The following is a 21,531-nucleotide window of genomic DNA, read 5'->3' as shown; positions in this document are numbered from 1 at the left end:
CTAACCTTTCAGTAATCTGATTTATCACATATCAGTTCCTTTTCCCCATTTTTTATGAATTTCAGAGTTGTAGAAATCAGAACATGCATTTCCTTAAACACTTAACATGCATATCCTTAACTGGAATCCAGTATTTATTGTTCTTTTAAAAGAGCTATTATTACACAGTGAAATTTGTATGACAGTTTCATTATGTGAGTCTGTTTCCCAATAGATGGCCTTGCAAGCCCTTTTAAGATCCAGAGCATGACCATATCTCAGCAAGCATCCTTGGGCCCCTTTTCAATAAATTCTATCTCAGCCCCACAGAGATAAGCTTGTTTTATGTTCCCAGGATATATTAATCTTGCCTGTTTGAGAGCTTCATATACCTGCCATTAGAGAACATGTACTATTTTATAGTAAGCTTCACTTGGCATAGTGTCCATGTGATGGTGCATGTTGGTAGCACATCCCTTTTTATTACAGAACATTCGGTCTGAGTAGAGCACCTGGACAACTTCCCTTCAGGTGGTTGATGAAACTACTGAATGCATACAGGTATCTGTAGGGTGTACTTTTCCAATGGGCAGTAGTACCAGTCTTGGGTTGTAGTCTAAATATATTCGTTTAGGTGATCAGGTGGCCTTAAATTTGCAGGGCATCCTGTTTCTGCCTCCTAGTACTAGAATTACATGGTATTATCAGACCTTTTCTAGAAAAGATTTGGTGCTACTTTCCAGCAACATTTGGTTTTACCATCTGGTGGGTTATAGTGGAGTGGCATCAGGTCTTTAACGAATCAACTCTTTTCATCGCTCTTGTTTCTCTCTCTGCCTCTGGATCGGGAAACATTTATTCTGGCTTGGCTTGCCAAGTGCTGGGATTATGAGCATATAACACTATGGTTGGCTTACATTTCTTATCTTTTGGTTATTTTGTATCCTATCTTTTCTCAAGGTACCAATTTATTCTCTAGTATTCTTCTAAAGTTTTTACAATTTTAGCTTGTATTATTTTGTTTTAACTTAATTTTTTTGTGTGCACATGTGTGGCTATTGTCAGAGGCCAGAATAGGGTGTCTCACCCCCTGGAGCTAGAGGTATAGGCAGTTGTAGGCAGTATGATGGGGGTGCTGGGAACCAAACCCTGGTCCTCTGCAGGAACAGTAAGTGCTCCTCTAACTTTCAGCTATCTCACCAGCCCTAAAACTTCTGTATGTCTTGTGACCTAAAAATTAATTGTCCTTGGTGCTGAGATAGAATATATGGTCATCTTTTGTTGAATAAACTTTCACTGCTTCAAAGGGTGTTTTTAAAAGAAAATCCACACCTAGCTAGAGATCTTTACATAGCCACCATAAAGCTCTTTTCACTAATAGGAAATCTTCAAGATGTGGCTTTATATTTGAAACGAACTTACGGAGAGGCTGTAATTGGTCTTGCTCTTTTTCTTCTCCACCCCCTCCAGTCTGTTTGGAGTAAATATACTGCTCTACATAAAAACTTAAAATTCCTGCATAATTCCATGTATAATTTACTTTATGTCCTCATATCATTTTACTCTGTCTTTGTGTGTATAAGGGAGAAAAAGATTGAGAATAATTGCAGGATCTTCATACATGCTGAACTCATGTTGTACCATTGAGCTGCATTTTTATCCTGTAGTATTTATTTTACCCTTAGCAACTGCTGATGTTATGTTTTTGTAATTCCTGCAGTCATATGTTAATGTCATATCAATGAAATCCGTACTGTTTGTCTTTGAGCTCAGTGACAGAAGCCTGTAATTCTGTCAAGATAGAAATGAGGCTGGAAGGTGAGAGGTGAATCTGAGTTCCAGGCCAGCCTGATCTACAGAGCTACACAGAGAAACCCTGTCTCAAAATACAAACAAACAAAAAGAGTACAATGTGTATCTTTAGTGATTGTCTTTCATTTTGCAAAGTTCTGAGTTCTCTGCAAATTGTTGCTTGCATCCTTTACATGGCCATGGCAAATGATGTTTGGGTTTTTGTTTAGGTGTTTTATGAAGAGATCTACTACATTTGTGTAGGGTTAATTCTCCCCACCCCACCCCACCCCCTTGTGATCGAGTTTTCATTTCACTTGGATTATGTGTTTAAGTACCTGAATGCTTTTCACTAAGTGCCTCTTTTAAATTTCCTGATACTATTTGATTTAGAATTTCTACATTTGATTTCTTCCACTAATGTTTGGAAGGTAGAAACTTAGTTTCTTGTAGCCCAGTCTGACCTCAAACTCATAGTACTAAGTAGCTGAGAATGACCTTGAATTTCTCAGTTCTAGGATTACAGGTATACAGGACCAAACTCCCTGTATGCTAAACAAGCACTACAACCGAACCCACATTTCCCCTCTTCTCATTGTTTATTGTTGAACCTTGAAAATGTTTGGTCTGAAACTCTTTGCTGGCTGGATTCATGGTTTTTGTGGTTTCCCTTCCCAGTCTGTAGCCTCTTTATTCTATGGAGTGTTGGCTTTGCCAGTCCTTTACCTAGCTAGCCTCAGGCCTTGTAGCCATTTTCCTTCTGAAAGTCCTAACAGTTTTATGTTTAACTTTATGCTAATTACTTTGAGATTTGAGATTTAGATCAGAAAAGTAGGGGATATTTCTCTCTAAAAATGTCCAGTTCTAGCCCTGGAATAACTGTCTTCTGTAGACTTGTTTGTACCTGAAGGGTTCAGTTGGCTGTATTTTGTGGGACAGCATAGACTGTGTGCCAGTGATGTCTCCCTAGATTCATGTAAAAGGCAGAGCTTTAGAAAAGGGAAAAGTGTACCTGCAAGGACCTTGAGAAAGTAGAGACTACCTTGTAGCAGGTTTACAAGTGAAGTCCCAGCAGCCTTTTACATGCATCTAGGATAAGCTTGTTTAAATTATTGAAGTTGACAAGGCTGTCCATTGGTGATAGTCAGCATCGCTGTGATTGGTTGTTTTGATGTATAGAACAATGGGTAATGTGGCATCAAATTACATCTGCAGGTCTTCTGTGCATTCTGTGATTATCATTGTCATTTCTAAGTATACACCTGAGTTTTCGTGTTCAGTGTCCCTCTGTAGACCCCGGTTTTTGAGTCCCACCCCTCCATAATGAGTTGAAAATGGGTTGTTTGGGTCACTGCTAGATGTCATGTGTAAACTGTAGAAACTCTAGATTCCTTTAACTACTGTTTATCTGCTTGTATTTACTTACCAACTACAACAGGAGCCGCTGAACTATAGTTCATGTTTCAGCTTTAATTCATGTCCCCTCAGCACATACATGATATGGCTTTAGACCTGGATGGCCTTCTAGCGTTGGCCTTTTTTGGGGATTCCCAATCTTGTTTCCTGTGGGATTATAGTTACTTTTCTGCCTGCTTCTTCAAGCCAATACTATTAGAATTTTAGCCAACTTATGTCACACAGACTAAAAACCACAAAAATGGGGAAATGAACCTGTACAAGTTTTCTAGGTATAAACTGCTATAATACAAGTATGTGTACTTGCTTGATTTGTTTATTCTCCAGCATCTCACAATAATTGCTTTTAATATTGTTTGAACCATTCCTCTGGTAGCAATGCTAAATTCTATCAAAAGGCAGTTACTGGGGCTGGGACCTGGCTCAGTTGGTACAATAAGTACTTGAGTTCAATTCTCAGAATCCTGCTTGTAAACTTAGCACTGGAAAGACGAACACAGGCTCAGTTATAGGGCAGTAAGTGACCATCTCAAAAGGTGGGATTAGTATGATGGTTCAGACCTTCCATCCCAACATTCAGGCAGGAGGATAACTGCAAGTCTGTAGCTTGGGCTACAATTTAGTTTTGGGAATGTCTTCTACACAGGTTGCAGGTGTTTGGAGTCAGGTAAAAAAAAAAAAAAAAAGCCTTAATGGCTAGTTATGTGACGATTGTTCTCAATTAGCCCTTTACCTTTTTTTTAATCTATAAATGGGGATGAAGGTCACACCCCCCCCCATCCAATCCAATCCAGATTTTAACCTATTAAACCATTAAAATAGCCACACTTACCTGAGCTTTGTCCCACAGGGTCTCATGAAGCATTCTAATTGGCCAACCTTAATAAAGTGGAATGCCTCTTTTTTCTCATGAAAAAGAATGAAATCCATTGCCTTCATTGCCTACAAATTGAAATTTTCCTCTTCCCATCCTAGGAATCACCTCCTTGTGCAGATAATTACCGTCTCTCAGAAGCTGCTTTTCTCCTGAATAAAGAATCTGGGCCAGGATTATCTCAGAAGAGGAGAGCTCCTGCAGAGAACATCATCAAACGGCCTCGAGTGCACTAGTGCACTAGGAGAAAAGTTTCAGTTACAACCTGAACACTGTTGTGATGGCTTTGTGTAGTTTAGCGACATTCATCTGAAGGACTCTGCTTCAGAGCAGTGGTCCTGGGAACCTGGTGCTTTTAACACCTGGATTTGAATTACCGGATAAAGGGACTTCACTACCTTCTCTGGGCACACTGTGTGCATAATTATTTTTCTTGTAAACATCTGTAATAGTTTTTAACAAGGAGATAAATTTTGTCTCAGAATGTCTTAGTTCATAAAAACAACAATGTTAATCAATTGGGGTTATTTCATGTTTTCCCTGATTTCTTTTATATATAGATACTTGCCATTTTACCTTATTTAATAGCCTAAGCATGGGGTTTAATAATGAAGCCGGGGCTTTAAACTTAAATGTGTATATATGTAAATGTATATGTGTAAACTTTCATGTTTTCAAAATGTGGGCAAACAAAATTTAGAAAATAAACAATCTCAATTCACTCTGATATTTGTTTAGCTCTGTTATAGCAGTAAGAGACTGCCAAACTTATTTCTAAAAACTGAATTGCTAATTACATTGGTTTTGCTAGGATTAAGAGAAAAGAAAGGCTGGAGAGATGGCTTAGTGGTTCAGATCACTGGCTGCTTTCAGAGGACCTGGGGGTTCAATTCCCAGCACCCACACAGCATTCAGTTGTCTGCAGCTCCAGTTCCAGAGGACTGATATCCATGACACATCACCAATGCACATAAATTTTGTTTTGGGACAAGATGTTAACTATATAGTCCTGTCTGACACCTCTGCCTGCTGAGATTCACACCCAGACAATGTTTTTCTTAATCCTAGCAATATATTTACTTAAAAATACATGTTGGGCATCGTGGTTTACACCTGGAATCCCAGCATTCCAGTGAGGTAGGAAGGGTCATTGAGTTTTTTGTCCAGCCTAGGCTGCAGTGAGTTCCAGAATAGTCTGGGCTGGAGTGAGATTGCTCAACAAAGCAAACGCTAGAGGGATGTCAGAGGTTAAGAATATCTCTCTTCTAGAAGACTTTTGGTCTTCTTACAGGTGCCTCATAACTGTGTGTGGCTTCAATTTCAGAAGCCTCTCATGCCTCTGGGCTCCATAGGCACCAGCACTCATGCCAGACACAACTAAGTCTTCTACAAGGTGAAAAAATAAGTGCTTCAAAAACAGGGAGATGGATGGCTTGACTCAGCTGGTAAAGTGCTTGCTGAACCAACATGAAGACTTACATTTAGCTTTCTAAAACACAGGTATAGGGTCCCAGAATCTAAACAGGGGTTCACTGGCTAACCAGTCTCAACACAAACAGCTCTAGGTTCAGTCAAAGAACTTAAACAGTAAGGTTGGGGGGGGGGGGAGTTAATGTAAAAGTGCTGCTCAGCACCTACATGATGTCTGAGCAAGAGACACAGTCTTCTCTTCTGGCTTCCATGGGGACCAGGCAGCAGCCAGACAAACAAAACAACCATATACATTAACAATAAATGAAAAACAATTTTGAAAAGTGGGAAGCTAGGGAAATGGCCCAAGCTCAGCAGATAAAGGTGATCACCACCCAAAACCTTGACAACTCAAGTTTGATTCTCCAGAATCCACACAATAGAATCAACTTCCCAGGTTGTCCTGACTTCACAGATGACACCCATAGTAAACAGTTTAAAAATCTTAAAAACAAGGTGGAGAGTGATAGAAGACACCTGATCAGCAGTCAGTCTCTGACTTACATAAGCTCACACATAAATACACCAGACTGTTCATGTATGTGTATTTAAAAAGTTGGGGGTTGGTGAAGATGTACTTCAGTTGGTAGAGTTTGCAGACTAGGTTCAGTCCGCAGCACTGCATAAAACCAGGTATGGTGGCTCAGGCCTGTAATCCCAGCACTTGGAAGGAAGTAATATATCAGAAGGCTCAGGGTTCTCAGCTACACCAAGTTTCAGGCCAGCCTGGGCCATAAGATATTGTCTTAAAAACACAATCAAAGGTGAGAAAGCATTTTGCAAATCCCATGTCATAAGGTACTACTACTAACACCTAGAATAAAGAATTCAATAATTGCCCAATTTAAACACTGACAAATAATCCGAGTACCTTTCTTTTTAAAAATGCAAGGGCAATCTACAGGAGATGCCAAAGCCACTTCACATTGCCCAGGTCTAGAATCATGTTCCAAAACAAGCAATGGGGGTAAGAAACAGAACCCTCACACTGCTGGCAGGAATAGACATGGCCACTTAAGGGGTCCATGTGAACCAAGTGATTTTATCTTTAGGTATGCACCCCAAAAAACTGAAAGCATGCAGACACTAAAACTTAAGCACATGACAGAGCAAGCTTGAGGGTAGCTTGTACTCATGTAATCCTGTCTCTAAAAAGACTATGGAAACTAAGGTCTGAAACATGCTTATAATCCTATCTACTTAAAAAGCTAAGGCAGGAAAAGATCTCCCACCCTAGCTAACGGGCTGAGGATTTTGTATGTAGCCTGATGGTAGAGTGATTTGCCTGAAACCTTAAGGTGATATTTTCTATTTTAAATATAGCAGTTAAGAAAAAAAGCCTCAGAAATGGATATACATTAGTGGTTAAGAGCACCTAATGCTCTTGGCCAAGGACCAGATTTCAGTGCTTGTAACTCCAGCTCTAGGGGATCCAATGTCTTTTGGTCTCCACAGGCACCTGTACACAAATGGCATACATATTTCCAAACAAGCATACATGAAATCATTTCTTTAAAATGCCACAACCAAGTACAAAAAGTAAGTAATAGATTCCATTGCCAAATATGACTTAAAATACATCTCAACTGACTTAGAAATTTAAGAGACTGTAATATAAACCAAATCTTGATGCTGACGCTTTGATAGATTCCTGGGGCTGGCAGGAGACCCTGCCTCCAGACTGACATGACTTTAAGCCCTTGCATCCAATTATGAAGAGATTCGCCTTCTCAAAAGTTATCTTCTAACCTACACACACACACAATTTTTAAAGATGAGACCCAGACTGAGGAATATACCCAATGTTGGACCTCACATGCCATGTTCTGCCCCAACTCAAAAATAAAAAAACTGGTTTTGACATGAAAACTTTCAGTTTACAGGATAAAAGGCTTTAGATTCCCCCTTGACATAACTCCACTGAAGCCTCCAACAGATGGAGGCTTTAAATTTCTATAGAAGTCAGCAAACAAATGTATCCTTGAGAGAGAACAGGGTCACCATCCCCAGAAGTGGACCTGGTACTGCTCCCTACTTAGGTTAGGGGATATAAGCAGAAAGGATGACATTCTACCATTCATAGATTTGCTTTTTATTCAATGTTAATGTTACAGAGTTTACACTGCCAAACCATGCCTGAGAACCCAAAGAAAGAAATGGTGCAATGGACAGCCTCATCCACCCAGACAGTGTATTAAAACTTGATTCATGTGCATTGATAATTTCACAATCTTAAAAAATTAGAACAAGACTTGGAATTTACATCTGCTGCAGGTCTTCAGTGTTCCAGTACAGTATGGCATTAAACAAACCTCTTCACCTCTGTCTCCGTTCACTTCTTAAACCCTAACCCCAAACAGAATTAATTTGGGGGGTAGGGGCTAAAAGCATACTTTAAGGGAAGTATGTGGCTCAAGGTATGAGATTATTTGTTAAGGTTTTTGGTGCCCAAATAATTCTTCAGTTTAACCAAGAATCTGAAACTTTTAATCATCCAATCTCCTCCTGGCTGGATCAGATCATGCCAACATTACTGCCAGAATGGTGTGCAGTCTGGTCAGGAAACACTGCCCTACACACCTTCCTGGCTTCCTACACTGCTGCACTCATTCCTCTCAAGCTGGGAGAGCTTCCCTTATTACTGGTTTCACGGCTGTAAGTAGTGAGCAAATCTGAACTGCATTTGACAAAGGGGTTCATTACACAGAAACCCGGGTACTGACATCATGTAGTCAGTTGCCAATATAGTTTATACTGAACCATTTCTAGTAGGTTAATTGCCAGACTACTTCATTAGGTAGAAAGGAACATAGCAGTAACCTCTTTAAAGGCCAAATACTACTGCAAAGTTAAGTTGTAATTACTAAGACCAGAAGTGCTACATCATTGGCTAGTCCCCAGGTTTCCAAGTGAATATCACAAACATACTCCCAAGGTGGACAACAAGCTGGCTGCAACAAAGAATGTATCTACAGAACAGCCAATATCTTCAACTTTTGGGGCACACACAGGATTTCTTATCAGACATCATGCAAGATTCATGAAACAACTTCAGGGTGTTGGTGAGGTTTTGCTCCTGTTGCTTTGCATTTTTAAGACAGGTCAGTGAACCCCTCCCCACCTGAGCAGACAACACTCCATCCACAGCAGTTTTATTTAGACCTGATTAGAGGAGGCTTGAGCAGCACCTGGAGTGGAGCCTCTGGCATCTGCTGCCGTTTTTATCAAAGGCTTTCTGGTTCCACCTAGGGATTGGCAAATTCACAGGGCATTTCACAATTCCAATGCCTTATTCAGGCTATTTCACCACACAATATGCTGTCAAAGAACTTACTCCAAGTCAAAGCAAGGCCTTAAATGTGGAACAGAACAAGCACTATCTGAATAAAAAAGGTATTCAAAGAAACAAGACTATCCCCCACCCATTCCCCATTTGGTAGATCCAAGTTTGGTTGAACTGAATCTATAGTCACCTCATACTACACTAAAAACTTAAATTATAATAGATCATAGCCCCACACAGATGATTCAAACACATCAATTCTGACAGCGGCTTGTTCCAAGAAGTCTAATATAGCCACAGCTTACAGAATATTCCTTAGGGTGGGGCACAGGACAGGTTAATTAAGGTCACTTAACTCTTCATCTTTTACAGCAGATCAGAACCCAGATGGCTGACTTCTGAAGGCTTTGACAGGAATCCAGTAGAGTTGGTTTCAAGGTTCACACTGACACTAATAGCTGTAACCTTATGCAGAAATTGTGATCCACATGAAATCCACAATTAAGTGCAGCAAATCTGAGGTAGTCAACCTTGCGAAGGCTCAGTATCTGAACATAAAGATGTTTGAAATGACCACTGGCTGCAGGTTTGGTTTTATATGCAGAGCAACTATGGAAACACTGCTGAATCTAATTCACAAGTATTTAAGACAATGAAAACACCCCTAAATCCAACACACATCCAGATCAGTTGTGACTCTTGAACTTCCATAGAGCAACAGGGACAGTCACTGGACTCGAGGTCTTCATCTCATCCGTCAGCACTGGTGATCCAGAAATCAGACGCTGAATGGCTGTTCTTGGTGGTTAGCTGTGGTCTAGTTATCTTGGAAGGCTTAGCAAAGACCATTGCTTAACTGTACTGTGTGTGACTGTACTTCTGATTTTCAAGCACAGCATACTGGTTGTCTAGCTGAAGTTTAAGGGCCTGGTTTTTTGAAACCTCCTCCCTACCTCTATTTTTGTGTCTTACTACTTCAAAGCTCTTCTCCATTTCTTTATCCCTAAGGGAAAAGAAATGTAATCAGTAAATATTTCTTCTTCACTGGGGAATTTTGAAAGTATTCTTCTTTGAATTAAAAAAAAAAAAAAAAAAGACCCCTAAGAATAATCCTGGCCAGGAAGGGAATACAAAATCCTTATCAAACCATTTAAGGCTTCAATTGAACAGAAAACATGTAATACTGTACTGAAGCTCTGAGGTCCCATCTTCTGAACAGAATGTTTTGGGACCAACTTGAAGACAACCGGAAAGAAGCTGTATAATGACATTCCTCCTAAGACTCACTTCTAAGTTTTAGCAGTTAGTAGATAATACATCTTTATGCATAAGAGTAACAATTTTCTCATTCAAGTACTGTTCTCATCATTCAACAATTTCTCCTCCCTTTTGCTTTTGGGGGAGTGGTCTGATTAGATCAGGATAAGAAAGATGTGTGTGGCAAGTCACTGCCCTCCTAGAGTCCCACACACATTTGAGGACAGAGTAGAGAAGCAAGTCCGATTGGAGGTTTAAATTCAAGCCAGCTGTGCTCTCAATGAGGCGAAAAGGCTGGGATTTACTTTAAAGCCACCCAAAAAATGTCTCCATCTGATGCCATTTACATTTCTTCCCATTTTATTTACTTTTGAAAATTCATGTCCCTAAATAAGATGTAGATGTGCCATATGTGGTCATTTAACTTCAGGTAGCATTCATTTTAAGTACCTGCTGAAATAAGATTTTTAGTATTAGATTGTAAATGCCAACATCTTCCATCTACTCCCATTTATTGGGAATGCAATGATACTTTTACATTTCTAGTTTCCATATTTAATAGGAACATATGCTAGTAATATGGATGTTTGTTTGTTTTTCAAACAGGGTTTGTTTCTCTGTATTGCTTTGGAGCCTGTCCTGGAACTAGCTCTGTAGACCAGGCTGGCCTCAAACTCACAGAGATCCGCCTGCCTCTGCCTCCCAAGTGCTGGGACTAAAGGCGTGTGCCACCAACGCCTGGCAATATGTACTTTTAAGAACTACTGAAATTCAGCTGTGACAGAAATAAAGCAGACAGCAAAGTCTGTCTTTAGTATCCTTTTTCTTGCCCTTTCTAAGAAGGATTCTTCCCCTTTTCCTTCCCTCCTCTCCTGGGCACTCCAGTCCCACCTGGTTCCCAGCTGCCAGTCCAAGAGTCTAACTTATTACCTCACATACTTACTTCCGGCTCTCTACGTGCTTGGCAGTGGACTGCAGGGATGGGAACTGTGTGTCACTGTATATTTCTGGTGGTCCTTGTGGCGTTTTCCTTGTTGTGGTTAGCCTCGCCCCAGGAGGCCTATATACACCACTAGGCATTGCCGGCTCCGGGGTTTCTGTAACTAATACATAAACCATTCATTCAAATGTTTGACCTTCTAGTAACAGACTCCTGCACTCCTAATCATTTAACAATTATGAGAAAAGCAACCTCTGATTTAGAAGGAATTCAGACTATAGACAACAAAGCAAACCTCTGTGAGAAAATGTCTCAAAACTAAAAAGCTACTATCTCTAAGGCAGTGAGTGCTTTAATTTCTCTGGAAATAATTTTAACATGCCATGCATGCACATTCTGAGTGTGGTTACAGGCTTAAGGGAGGGAATCATCTAGCTCAGGAAATGAGACAAGTCCTTAGAAGTTAGCTTTTGGAATACAACACTATAGGCCCCAGTAAATGTGACATTCACTTTCTTTACTTGGAAGGTAGTCTAAACAAACTTACCTTATATAAAGAATTTATTTAACAAAATGCACATGTAGTATTTTAAATTCTAAAGATGATAAAAACAGACAATTCTTATCTTTATTTCATTCTCTAAGATCACTGGATATTCAGTTTCTCTATCAATTAGAAAACAGGAAAAGGTCTCCTAATAGCTTAAAATCTTTTTACTAAGACTTAATTTAAGGGCCACAATCTTAAAGGTTTTTCCTATGTTCCCCAACTGATCCTCCATATGGTTTTAAGCAGTGTTACTTTCCACTTTTCAAAAGCTTTCTGAAGTTTGGTAGGCTACATCATGAAAACACAATAAACAACCCTGCAATCATATACTAAGTGTACAATGTTCTTATAGTTTAAAAGACTGTTTTTGCTTTTTTTTTTTTTTTAAGATTTATCTATTATGTATGTATACAGTGTTCTACCTGCATGTGTTCTTGTAGGTCAGAAGATGGCACCAGATAGTTGCTGGGAATTGAACTCAGGACCTCTGGGAAAGCAGTTGACTGCTGAGCCAGCCTCCAGCCCCTAAGACAGCTTTCTACAGGCTTAAGATTATACAAGAAGGAACGCTTACATGCTTACTTAATGAATATGAGTATCTAAACCACACTTTGGAACATGCTCAAAACATCAGTACCTGGGAGGCTGAGGACCATGAGTTCAAAGGCAGCCAGAGCAACTCAGACCTATCTTCAAAAAAAAAAAAAAAAAAAAAAAAAAAACAACTATGTTTGACACATATTCCAGTCATTAACCACATGTGGCTTTAAATAAATTGTCTTTTTGTGGTGTGCCTTGTGGGCACACATACCACAAAGTATTTCTCTAGCCCTGAAGCAGCTGCATTTTAAAAAAGGCGCTTAGAGGTTTTTAGTGATTAAGCAGACTTGAAAAGGACTGGAAGCCAGCAAGATGGCTTGGCAGGTAAAGACACTCTCTGTATAAACTTGGTGGCAAGATCCAGCTCCACAAACTCACCACACAAATAATAAAATTCAGAAAGAGAAAAAAGGAGAGCAAACAGATAAAACTAAATGTTAGCAAACAAGCTGAACTGGCCCAAATAACCTGTCATCACAGTTCTACATATCCATATTAGCTTCCATGACCCAGCAACACAACAGAGATCACCACAAGGTTCTCTCATCCCAGGTTATTTCCCATTTGTCCTTTCACAAAAAATGCATCAGGCACCTAACAGGAAAGATACTAGCCCCAAGGCATAAGAACAAAGCAAGTCTACAGAAGCTGTGTGTGGTACATTTCAGGGGTACCCTGAAATATCAAGTTCAAGAGAAAAATCAACAGCACTAACTATACTGGAAATTCACACTAGTCACTTCAGCCATCAAGAGGCAGTAAAACACTTTTGCCATAGAAGCATTGAGAACTTAAATTCACATTCACCAGAATACATCAAAATAAAATTACATGGCAGCAGCACCCTATCCTGAGTAAAGCTTAGACAGACTCAGTAAATTAGCATGTAAGCTTTCCTTCTGGTATAATCTAAGCCTGTAGAGAGTAACAGGCCTGGCAACAGCATGTGCCTGTATCCAGCACAGGCTTGGGGGGTGGGTTGAGGGAAAGGCAGGTGAGTGGTAACAGAGAAACAAGTCCCCAGGAGAGAGCTAGTCAGCTAGTATAGCCATTTAGTAAGCTCTAGACTCAGTGAGAACTTGTCAGAAAAATGTGTAGAATGACAAAGGAAGTCAGTCTCTGGCCTCAATAGCCACAACCCACAACACACATGAATACACAAACAATTTGAGGCTAGCCTAGGCTGCCTAGTGAGAACCTATCTCAAAAAGCAAGAGTGGTTGGTGGGTCTGGGAGGAATGTGGATGAGCATTATCAAAGCATACATCCTCAAATAATAAAAACAATTTTTAAAATATTTTATATCAGAAAAGTTGCCAGGAAAGCTTACACCTGTGTAATCCCAGCAGCGTTAAGGAAGGGAAGGTGGCATGAGGTCATCCCTGTTACACCAAGGACTCAAAGCCAGCATGAGCTACATAAAACGATGTTTCAAAATAAAATAAACCTTAAGATTTCTTAGCTGGAAATGCAGCTCAGTGGTACATTCAGCATGTGAAAGAAAGGCCCTTGTTCAATTTCTAGCACACCAAAAATAAACAAAATTTCAGGCTGCAGAAATGACTCAGCGGATGTTGGTTGAGCAGAGATCAGAGCCATGTAAAAGCTAGGCAGGCATGGCACTCACCTGTAATCACTCACTACAGAGTCAGAAACAGCATCACAAACAAAAACCAAGCTGGCTGCTAAACCCATGCAATTGGTTTGAGTTCTTGATTCCTTGAGAGATCCTACCCTCAACAAACTAAGTGGACAACGATAATAAGCTTCCACCCATCCACAATCACCTGTACAAACATGCAAACACACATGAACACACACACACACATATCCCTAAAACTTTATGTTACTTCTAAAGAACTTCCCTTCATAAAATAAAGTCCTGCTAAGAACTAAGAGTAGCACCAAGGATGTAATTTAGTGGTAGTATGTTTGCTAGCAGGTGAACTAGCTGGCTTAATCCTCCAGCACCAAAAGCAAAACTTTGACGGCCTACCGGGACAAAAGTATGTCACTCAATTTTTATAATACTTTCATTTAGGTCTTTAAAAGAACATATACATCCAGGAACCCCCACCTCCCAGGAATGGTAGGGTTCCCACTCCCACCCTACAACAGGCACACACACTAATTAGCCTTTCCTTCCTTTCAGAAGGAAAACAAAAGATTACCTATTACTGGAGTAGGAGGTGCTTGTACCGGAGCTGTTTTATTCCAGGGACCTGAAGATTTTTCTACTCCACTACCACCTCCACCTTCTTCCCAGTTATCTCCTGGATCTTCTCTCTTTTCATTATCATCATCTTCCTTTTCACTATTGGAATAATAAACAAGTACATTTAAGATACTATTATCAGGATTAGATGAATGTACCACCATATATATGAAGCATCTACAAAAAAGGACATTTCTTTTTTGAAATATGGTCACACTATGCAGTCCTGACTGGCAAAGAACCAGGTATGTACACAAGGCTGACCTAGAACTCAGAGATCTGCCTATCTCTACTGGGACTAAAGGTATGTACCACTATGCCCAGCTAAACTTTTTAGGGGTAAGGTGTGTGTGTGTGGCTGTGAATCAGTTCTCTTTCTACCACATAGGTTCTGGACCTGCAAATCCAGGTCATCAGCTTTAATAGCAAGCATTTTTACCCAATGAGTAATCTTGCTGGACCCCCCCCCCCCCACAAAAGGTTATTTCTATTAAAGCAAGATGTGTCCTAGCTGTTAAGATAAATTTCTTCTGACTCATCTGGCTTAATGTTCTGTCTGGGGTTTTTGTTTGCTTGTTTTGGGGAACTGAGGTTTAACTTGAATTCTCTTGCATGCTATGTAAGTATGTTAAACTAAGCCATACTTGGAATCCAAGACAAAACTTTTGATCTTCCTTTTAGCTTGATTTTATGAGACAGGGTCTCAGGCAACCCAGGCTGGCCTTCAACTCAGTACATACTCAAACATGGTCCTGACTGATCTTCTTGCCAATATCTCCCAGGTGCTAAGACTAAAGGTGTAAACAACCATACCCATTTTTTTATTATGATCCCAATAGTTAGAAGTAACACCACAGCATTTAAAAACCTATGGTGGGGCCATGCTCACACTAAGAGGAACAGCCTTAAAATCTTCAATTTTTGTGCAAATTTTTAATTTGCACAAAAGACTATCTCTAGCCAGGTGGTGTTGAAGCGTGCCTTTAATTCCAGCACTCAGGAGGCAGAAACAGGCAGATCTCTCTGAGTTCGAAGCCAGCCTGGTCCACAGAACTAGTTCCAGGACAGCTAGGACTATTGCTGAGAAATCCTGTCTCAAAAAAACAAAAACAAACAAAAAGACTGTATCTTAGGGGCTAGGGATATGGCTTAACCTGGCTGTGATTCTAAATACTGAAAAAAAGCACAGAAGTTATCACCTATTTGGAGACTAAGTGTGGTCACTTCAGCACACAAGAGGCTGAAGCAGGAGGATGTCGGTGATGGCACTTGCCACCAAGCCTAAGGACCTGAGTTTAATCTGAAGGATCCACAAAGTGGAAGAATCAACTCCTGCCATTTGCCTTCTGTCATAAATGCCACAGCATACTTACAAAATATAAACTGTAGTTTAAAAAAAAAAAAAAGGAAAAAGGAAAAAAAAGGTGGCTATGGTCATTTCAAACTTTAGTTTTCCCCTTTAACATATAACCTATTCAGCTATTTAAAATGATACTGGGCTTACACTAACAAATTATATTCATGCCATTTAAATTATCATCCAAAACAAATTATCTAAACATCTAGAACAGATCCTTAAAATGTAATTTTAATGGGTAATTTTTGAGTGCCAAAACCCAGGAACTGATGGTTGAAATCAAGTTTCTGCCATCTCTGTCATGTACGGGTCAGGCTTTCAAGATGGTACTAGCCTGTTGTTAGATAAAATAAAAATGACACCCATTATGAAAAGCAAATGGGTTACTACATATAGCACCTAGAAAACCATCTAAGCACATAACATGGCTAGATGCTTTAGTATTTATATGAATTTTATGCACAAGGTACATATATATCATCTTCAGAAGTGGAAGTAAAATAACCAGCTTTCATTTGAAAGAGATTTAAACATGTTATTTTCTCACTGATCTTAAAAAGTTGTTATGATATAATGACAGTTTCTAACAGTAACTTATTAGCTGGTATGAAGTTTATAATTTACCCAGGACAATTGTGGTAACCAAACTTCAGAATTTTTTCAAAAATGTTTATTGTATTAAATTTTTGAAGCCCTATCAATACAGTTACATTATGATAATTGCTTCAGGAGTGAAATAGGTATCATCTATATGCACCTGCCTAGCTAGTGATGGCCCAACAACCTAATCTATCCAAGAGAGATGAAGATCCCTACCACAGACCTTCATGACACTTGTATTTGTATATACTAAAGCAGTAGCTTTCAGCTATTCACATTTTATATCTATTTACTCATCAATGCACTAAATCACAGTTGCTCAACTGAACATATGGTAAGAGCATTTGCTGAGAAAGTAAAGACTATAGAGTACAAATCCCTGGCACCCATATGAATGCCAGACATGGTCACTGTAACCACAACATTGCAGGCAGAGACAAGTGGATCCTAGGAGCTTACTTGCTAGCCCAAATGGTGAGATTCAGGTTCAGAGACCTTATCTCAGAAAATAAGGTAGAGAGATACAAGAATACACCCTTAGATCCAAGAAGAATACAGGAGTGAACGAACATTCAGGCATACGCTGTAAAACTCCAATTTGGCTCAACAGCAGCATCAAGTAAAAGTCCTATCTCTTTAAGACAGTATCTCTCCCAGTGTAGCTAAGGTGATTCTTTGAACTCATAATCTTCTGCTTCAACTTCAAACTCTAGGATCATGCGTATATCCCACCACATCCAGCCAGGACACTATTTTTCTCACCCCATCTTTCCTGAGAATAATGAAATTAACCAAAAATGTTAAAAACACACCTAGACTATAATCATTAGTAAAGATCAGTTAAGTCTCCTAGAATGGCCACTGAAAAGCTGATGCTAAGAATAGTGAAGGAAAAAAAAAAAAAAAAAAACAACAAAAAACCAGAAGCATAAAAGCTAGTCCACTTTAGACCAAACAATATAGTAGTACTCCAACATTAATACCTGGGTGGGATAGACATTAATCATACATTAAAATACTAGCTTGGTTTTTCAATAGAAGGTACTTTAAAGCCATAAACACTAGCAAGCCAGTGGTGGTGCATACCTTTAATCCAAGCACTCGAGAGGCAGAGGCAGGCAGATCTCTGAGTTCTAGGGCAGCCTAGTTACAGAGCTAGTTCCAGGGCAGGTAGGGCCGTTACCCAGGGAAACCCTGTCTTGAAAAAACAAAAAATACTATACACTAGATTTCAAAAGATAGTTTAGAGTTGAATGTTTTCTTAGCTCAAATACTTCCCATATGGTCACTGGAATTCTCTATAAATTGCAAACTTCTAATCATAGGCAATTGAAGACCATTTTGTATAAAATCAGTCAAGGATTTTGAATCTTAAAGCAACAGAACCTGATACTTACCTTTAGTACTTAAATTCTTTCAAAACATACCACTTTAAAAAGCCAGATCTAAAACTATCACAGACTGAACCCAAGCAGGCTCTCAATCTAAAGTCTCTTAACCAACCAATCCAACTTTGAAAAATGACTGTTTTCCTGAAAAATAAGCTACTTCAAGCCGGAAATGGCAGCACAGGTTTGTAATCGAAGTAGCTGAGGGGATGAAATAAGCCTTCAAAAGGCCATCCTGGGATACACACAGGTGAGACCCATGCAGACAAAGTACACAAGTACCCAAGTACTAGTCCTATAAAGGTCTGAAGGGAATCATATGCTAGAAATATGGTTACTCCGGAGAGTGAGCAGTGAGTGCAAAGCTTCAGGAGGGGGTGGCCTTACGACAGAAATGTTCACTTTCTCAGCTGGGGCATGGAGTATACAAGATTTCGCTGTGAATACAAATATACATGTCTGAAATTACCCTACACTTCAATTGCAAAAATATCAACTTGCTTACTGGAGAGAACAAGAAAAACAAAAAAGGATCTGGAGAAATGGCTCAGCGGTTAAGAGCACACTGGCTGCTCTTCTGGAGGACGTGGGTTCAGTTCCCAGCACTCACAAGGCAGCAAACTCTCTGTAACTCCAGTTCTAGAGGACCCAACACTCATGGCAAAAAAAAAAAAAAAAACCAATGAGCATAAAATAAAAATAACTTTAAAGAAGTTGGTGGGGGAGCTAAGAGTAAGCACATATCTGTGGTGTAGTTTCTACCTACATATTTAGGTAGAAACTAAAGGATCAAGGGTTCAAGATAAGTGCTGGCTCAGTGCTCTTCCAGAGGACTGGGGGTACAGCTGCAACTCCAGTTTCTGAGAATGATACAGACTTATGCACAGACAAAACTCTCACACACTTAAATCCAAGCATCTGCAAGTAGGGAAATGCTCACAGCATTTTAGAGCTGGCCTAAAGAAAAAACGTGTCCAGTACTTCTATCCCCAACCGGGTTATCTAATGCCACCCTACCTTATTTGCATTGCCTGAACTCTTAGTCCGCTGTAATCAACCTCTTTTTGCTCAAATTCTTTCCACTCATCTTCATCCTGTGGAAGACATAACATCCGATTAATTAGAGTTCTTGGCTAACAGGTTTCAGACTAGGAAAAAGGGGCCAAGGGCCATTTCGGGATTCCTCAGCCTGCAAAACATCTGATTAAGAGACCTTGGTAAATAGATTTCAGACTAGGAAAAAAGATCAAAAGCCGCCAGAATTTTTGAGCCGGCAAATGCACCTGCAGCCAGCTCTGAGGACCTGAGTCTGATTCTCCAGGCCCACATGGTGGAAGACGAGAACTCACTCGGGCAAGCTGTCCTCCAACCTCCGCGACACACATGAGAGCGCGCAAGCCAATATGAAAATGTGATTCTGGAAAAACATTGCAGGAAGTAGTGACACAAACCTTTAATACTCCGAAGGCAGAGGCCGGAGGTTCTTTGTGAATTCGAGGCCAGCCAAGGTTACACAGTGAGCATCTGTCTCAAAAAAAGAAAATGGGTCTAGCGGCTGAATCGTAAAATACAGCCTGAGTCCTAGCAAGATCCCGACACGTGCCTAGAACCAAACGCCCTCTCCGCCGCCGCTTTTTCCTTAAAACCCACTACAGCTAAAATCAGGAGGCATCCCACAACTCCACTCCTAGCTCCATGTGGCCGCGGCCGGGAGAGCAAGCCACGCTACACCGGCTGCACAGACTTAAAAACCACCTAAAAAAACGAAATCCGGCCCCAACTAGGCTCAAGTGCGGCGGCGATGAGCACGTCACTCGGGGGACGGCGGCCCGGCCCAACCAACCCCCGTGGCCCAGAGGGCGCGGCGCGCGGAGGGCGGCGGACGGGGGCGACAAGGCGAGCACCGGGGGCCCCGAGCCCGCCCGACGTGCGAAGCCCGAGTCACGTGGCCTTCCGGGCCGGCGGGGGCGGGCACATGCGGCCGGCCACCACTTACCTTCGTTACGGCCTTGCCGGCGGGGCCCGTGCTCCCGCCGTCGCCCGGCCTCGAGGTCCCGCCGTCGCCCGACCTGGTACCGGAGCCCAAGCTCCCGCCGTCGCCCGACCTGGCACCGGAGCCCAGGCTCCCGCCGTCGCCCGACCTGGCACCGGAGCCCAAGCTCCCGCCGTCGCCCGGCCTGGCGCCCGCCGCCGCGCCGCTCGCCGCGTTGGCCGCCCGGCTGCTCCGCTCCTTTTTCTTCTTCTTGTCCCTCTTGGCGAAGAAGTTGTCCAGGCTCCGCTCCTCGGTCTCGGCCATGGCCGCGGCCCGGATGGGTGGGGCCGGCGGCGGACGCGGCGCTCGCGGCTCGGAGCTCTGGGGCAAGGCCGGCTGTGCGCTCAGGCTGCCGGGTGCGGCGGCGTCGCCTCAGCCCCGCGGGGTCGCCGAGGGGCGGGCAGCAGGGCGGCCGGCTCCCCCCGCGCTCCGGGGAACGGTGGTACGCTCCTCGCTGGGGCCGCGAGCGCGGAGCAGGGTCGCGCCCGCCCCGCTGCCTGAGGGACGACGACGGCGCGCACCGGCAAGCGCTCGGCTAACGACGGCGCGTGCGGGGAGAAGAAGAGCGGGCCTGAGGAGGGGGGAGGGGACGGGGAGGGGAGGGAGGGGAGGAGGGAGGGCGGGCCACCAGCAGAGAGAGGCAGCGCTGCGCCTGCGCGCTCGGTTCCGCCCGCCGCTGTGAGCTCGCCGAGGGGGAGGGCGGCGGGAGGATACGGGGGCGGAGCTCCAGGGAGAGCCAATCAGACGCCGGAACGGAGTGCTTAGGTGACAATCCGTTCCTCCGACGGGGCGGTGTCAGGCATGGGGGCGGGGAGAAGCGAGTATATGCAAAAGAAGTGACGTCCCGAGTGGTTCCTGTCTCCGATTGGCCAAGGGTTTTGCCTTGAGGGCGGGCATTTAGAGGGTTGGTGACTTGGCTGAAGAAGACAAGCCGGAGGGGGCGGTGTGTGCCCTGGATGCGCGCATGCGCAGGGTCCACGTGCGTCTGCTCGCCAGGACTGTGGCCTGGTAGGCGTTTGAACTTTCAGGAAAAGAAAGAGACCGTGTTAAGCCAGCTGTGTTCAGGCTTGTTCTTCCTGCCCTGCTCTTTCTGGACCTGCATCCTCTCTGGTCTGGCACCTGTTTTCTTCTGAACAGGATCTTTTAATGAGCAGTGGATTAGCACCTGTAGTTCCTTTTGTGGCAGGATCTTTAATAATAAATGAAAGGAAACTGATTTTGAACTTAATACTGGACTAGATGTGTCTACCACCGTCAAGTTAGATAAATCTGACTTCCTAACCTAGCTCTTGAGAGATGGAAAATGGCTGGCAATGCGATTTAGTGGTACAGAGTTTGACACATCAGCGCTGGGTTCCATCCACAACGTCACAAAAATAAAACACACACACACTCTTTTTCCCTGGGCCTGCACCCTATCTACACCTGCTGATACATCTCTGGCCTAGAAAGATTGTTTGCTTATGGGAGGTTATTTTTTGTGAGACCAGCCTCACGTATCCCAGGCTGCTCTGAATGCCATACATAGAAAAGATAATCGATTTCTGATCTTCCTGCCTGTACCAGCCTTGCCTATATTATATGATGCTGGGGATTTCTGATCTTGCTACTCAGGCTCTTTACCAACTGAACAATGACCCAACAGTTTTTTTTTGGGGGGGGTTGTTTTTTTTTTGGTTGTTTTTTTAATGCATTTAATACAGCTAGAAATCCTTTTGCCTTCACTGGAGTTTGAGTGGTAACTACAGTTTAACTTTGGCTCCTATCTTGAACCTAAGG

At 42.1% G+C, this 21,531-nt stretch overlaps 2 protein-coding genes across 9 annotated transcripts in view; one reads left to right on the top strand and one right to left on the bottom strand.

Annotated features, from left to right (window-relative positions):
* Window positions 1–4,787, top strand: part of Topbp1 (DNA topoisomerase II binding protein 1) — a 46,982-nt gene extending 42,195 nt beyond the window's left edge. For both annotated transcript variants that reach the window (XM_051206075.1, XM_051206067.1), the window contains one exon: window positions 4,162–4,787. In XM_051206075.1, coding sequence (XP_051062032.1) covers window positions 4,162–4,296 — 135 coding nt within the window. In that variant the 3' untranslated portion in view covers window positions 4,297–4,787. The remainder of the gene's footprint in view (window positions 1–4,161) is intronic.
* A 2,811-nt stretch (window positions 4,788–7,598) lies between these two features.
* Cdv3 (CDV3 homolog) lies at window positions 7,599–20,406 on the bottom strand. 7 transcript variants are annotated; one of them, XM_051206036.1, is made up of 6 exons: window positions 19,862–20,379; window positions 19,717–19,825; window positions 18,738–18,814; window positions 14,332–14,474; window positions 11,014–11,173; window positions 7,599–9,816 (listed from the first exon to the last, which is right to left on the bottom strand). In XM_051206036.1, exons 1-6 carry the CDS (start codon window positions 20,014–20,016, stop codon window positions 9,666–9,668), a joined length of 795 nt encoding a protein of 264 aa, XP_051061993.1. In that variant the 5' UTR covers window positions 20,017–20,379; the 3' UTR covers window positions 7,599–9,665. The 7 variants fall into 7 exon arrangements, with proteins under 7 accessions (XP_051061993.1, XP_051061986.1, XP_051062001.1 ...); XM_051206029.1 differs by having other exon boundaries at window positions 19,717–19,789; window positions 19,826–20,378; XM_051206044.1 differs by having other exon boundaries at window positions 19,717–19,789; window positions 19,862–20,375.
* Between the last annotated feature and the right edge of the window lie 1,125 nt (window positions 20,407–21,531).

The sequence above is a fragment of the Phodopus roborovskii genome, unplaced genomic scaffold (assembly GCF_943737965.1).
Source record: "Phodopus roborovskii unplaced genomic scaffold, PHOROB, whole genome shotgun sequence".
NCBI classification, from domain to species: Eukaryota; Metazoa; Chordata; class Mammalia; order Rodentia; family Cricetidae; genus Phodopus; species Phodopus roborovskii.
Note: the sequence above shows the minus strand (reverse complement) of the source record. Positions and strands in the feature narration are given on the sequence as shown.

Coding starts and splice junctions, on each gene's coding strand:
- Cdv3 (XM_051206015.1), bottom strand. CDS start 20,016: ATGGCCGAGACCGAGGAGCGGAGCCTGGACAACTTCTTCGCCAAGAGG. Junction 18,815..19,716: donor CCGGCAAGGCCGTAACGAAG/GTAAGTGGTGGC, acceptor TGTCTTCCACAG/GATGAAGATGAGTGGAAAGA. Junction 9,817..11,013: donor AAGCACGTAGAGAGCCGGAA/GTAAGTATGTGA, acceptor CTTTTCCCTTAG/GGATAAAGAAATGGAGAAGA.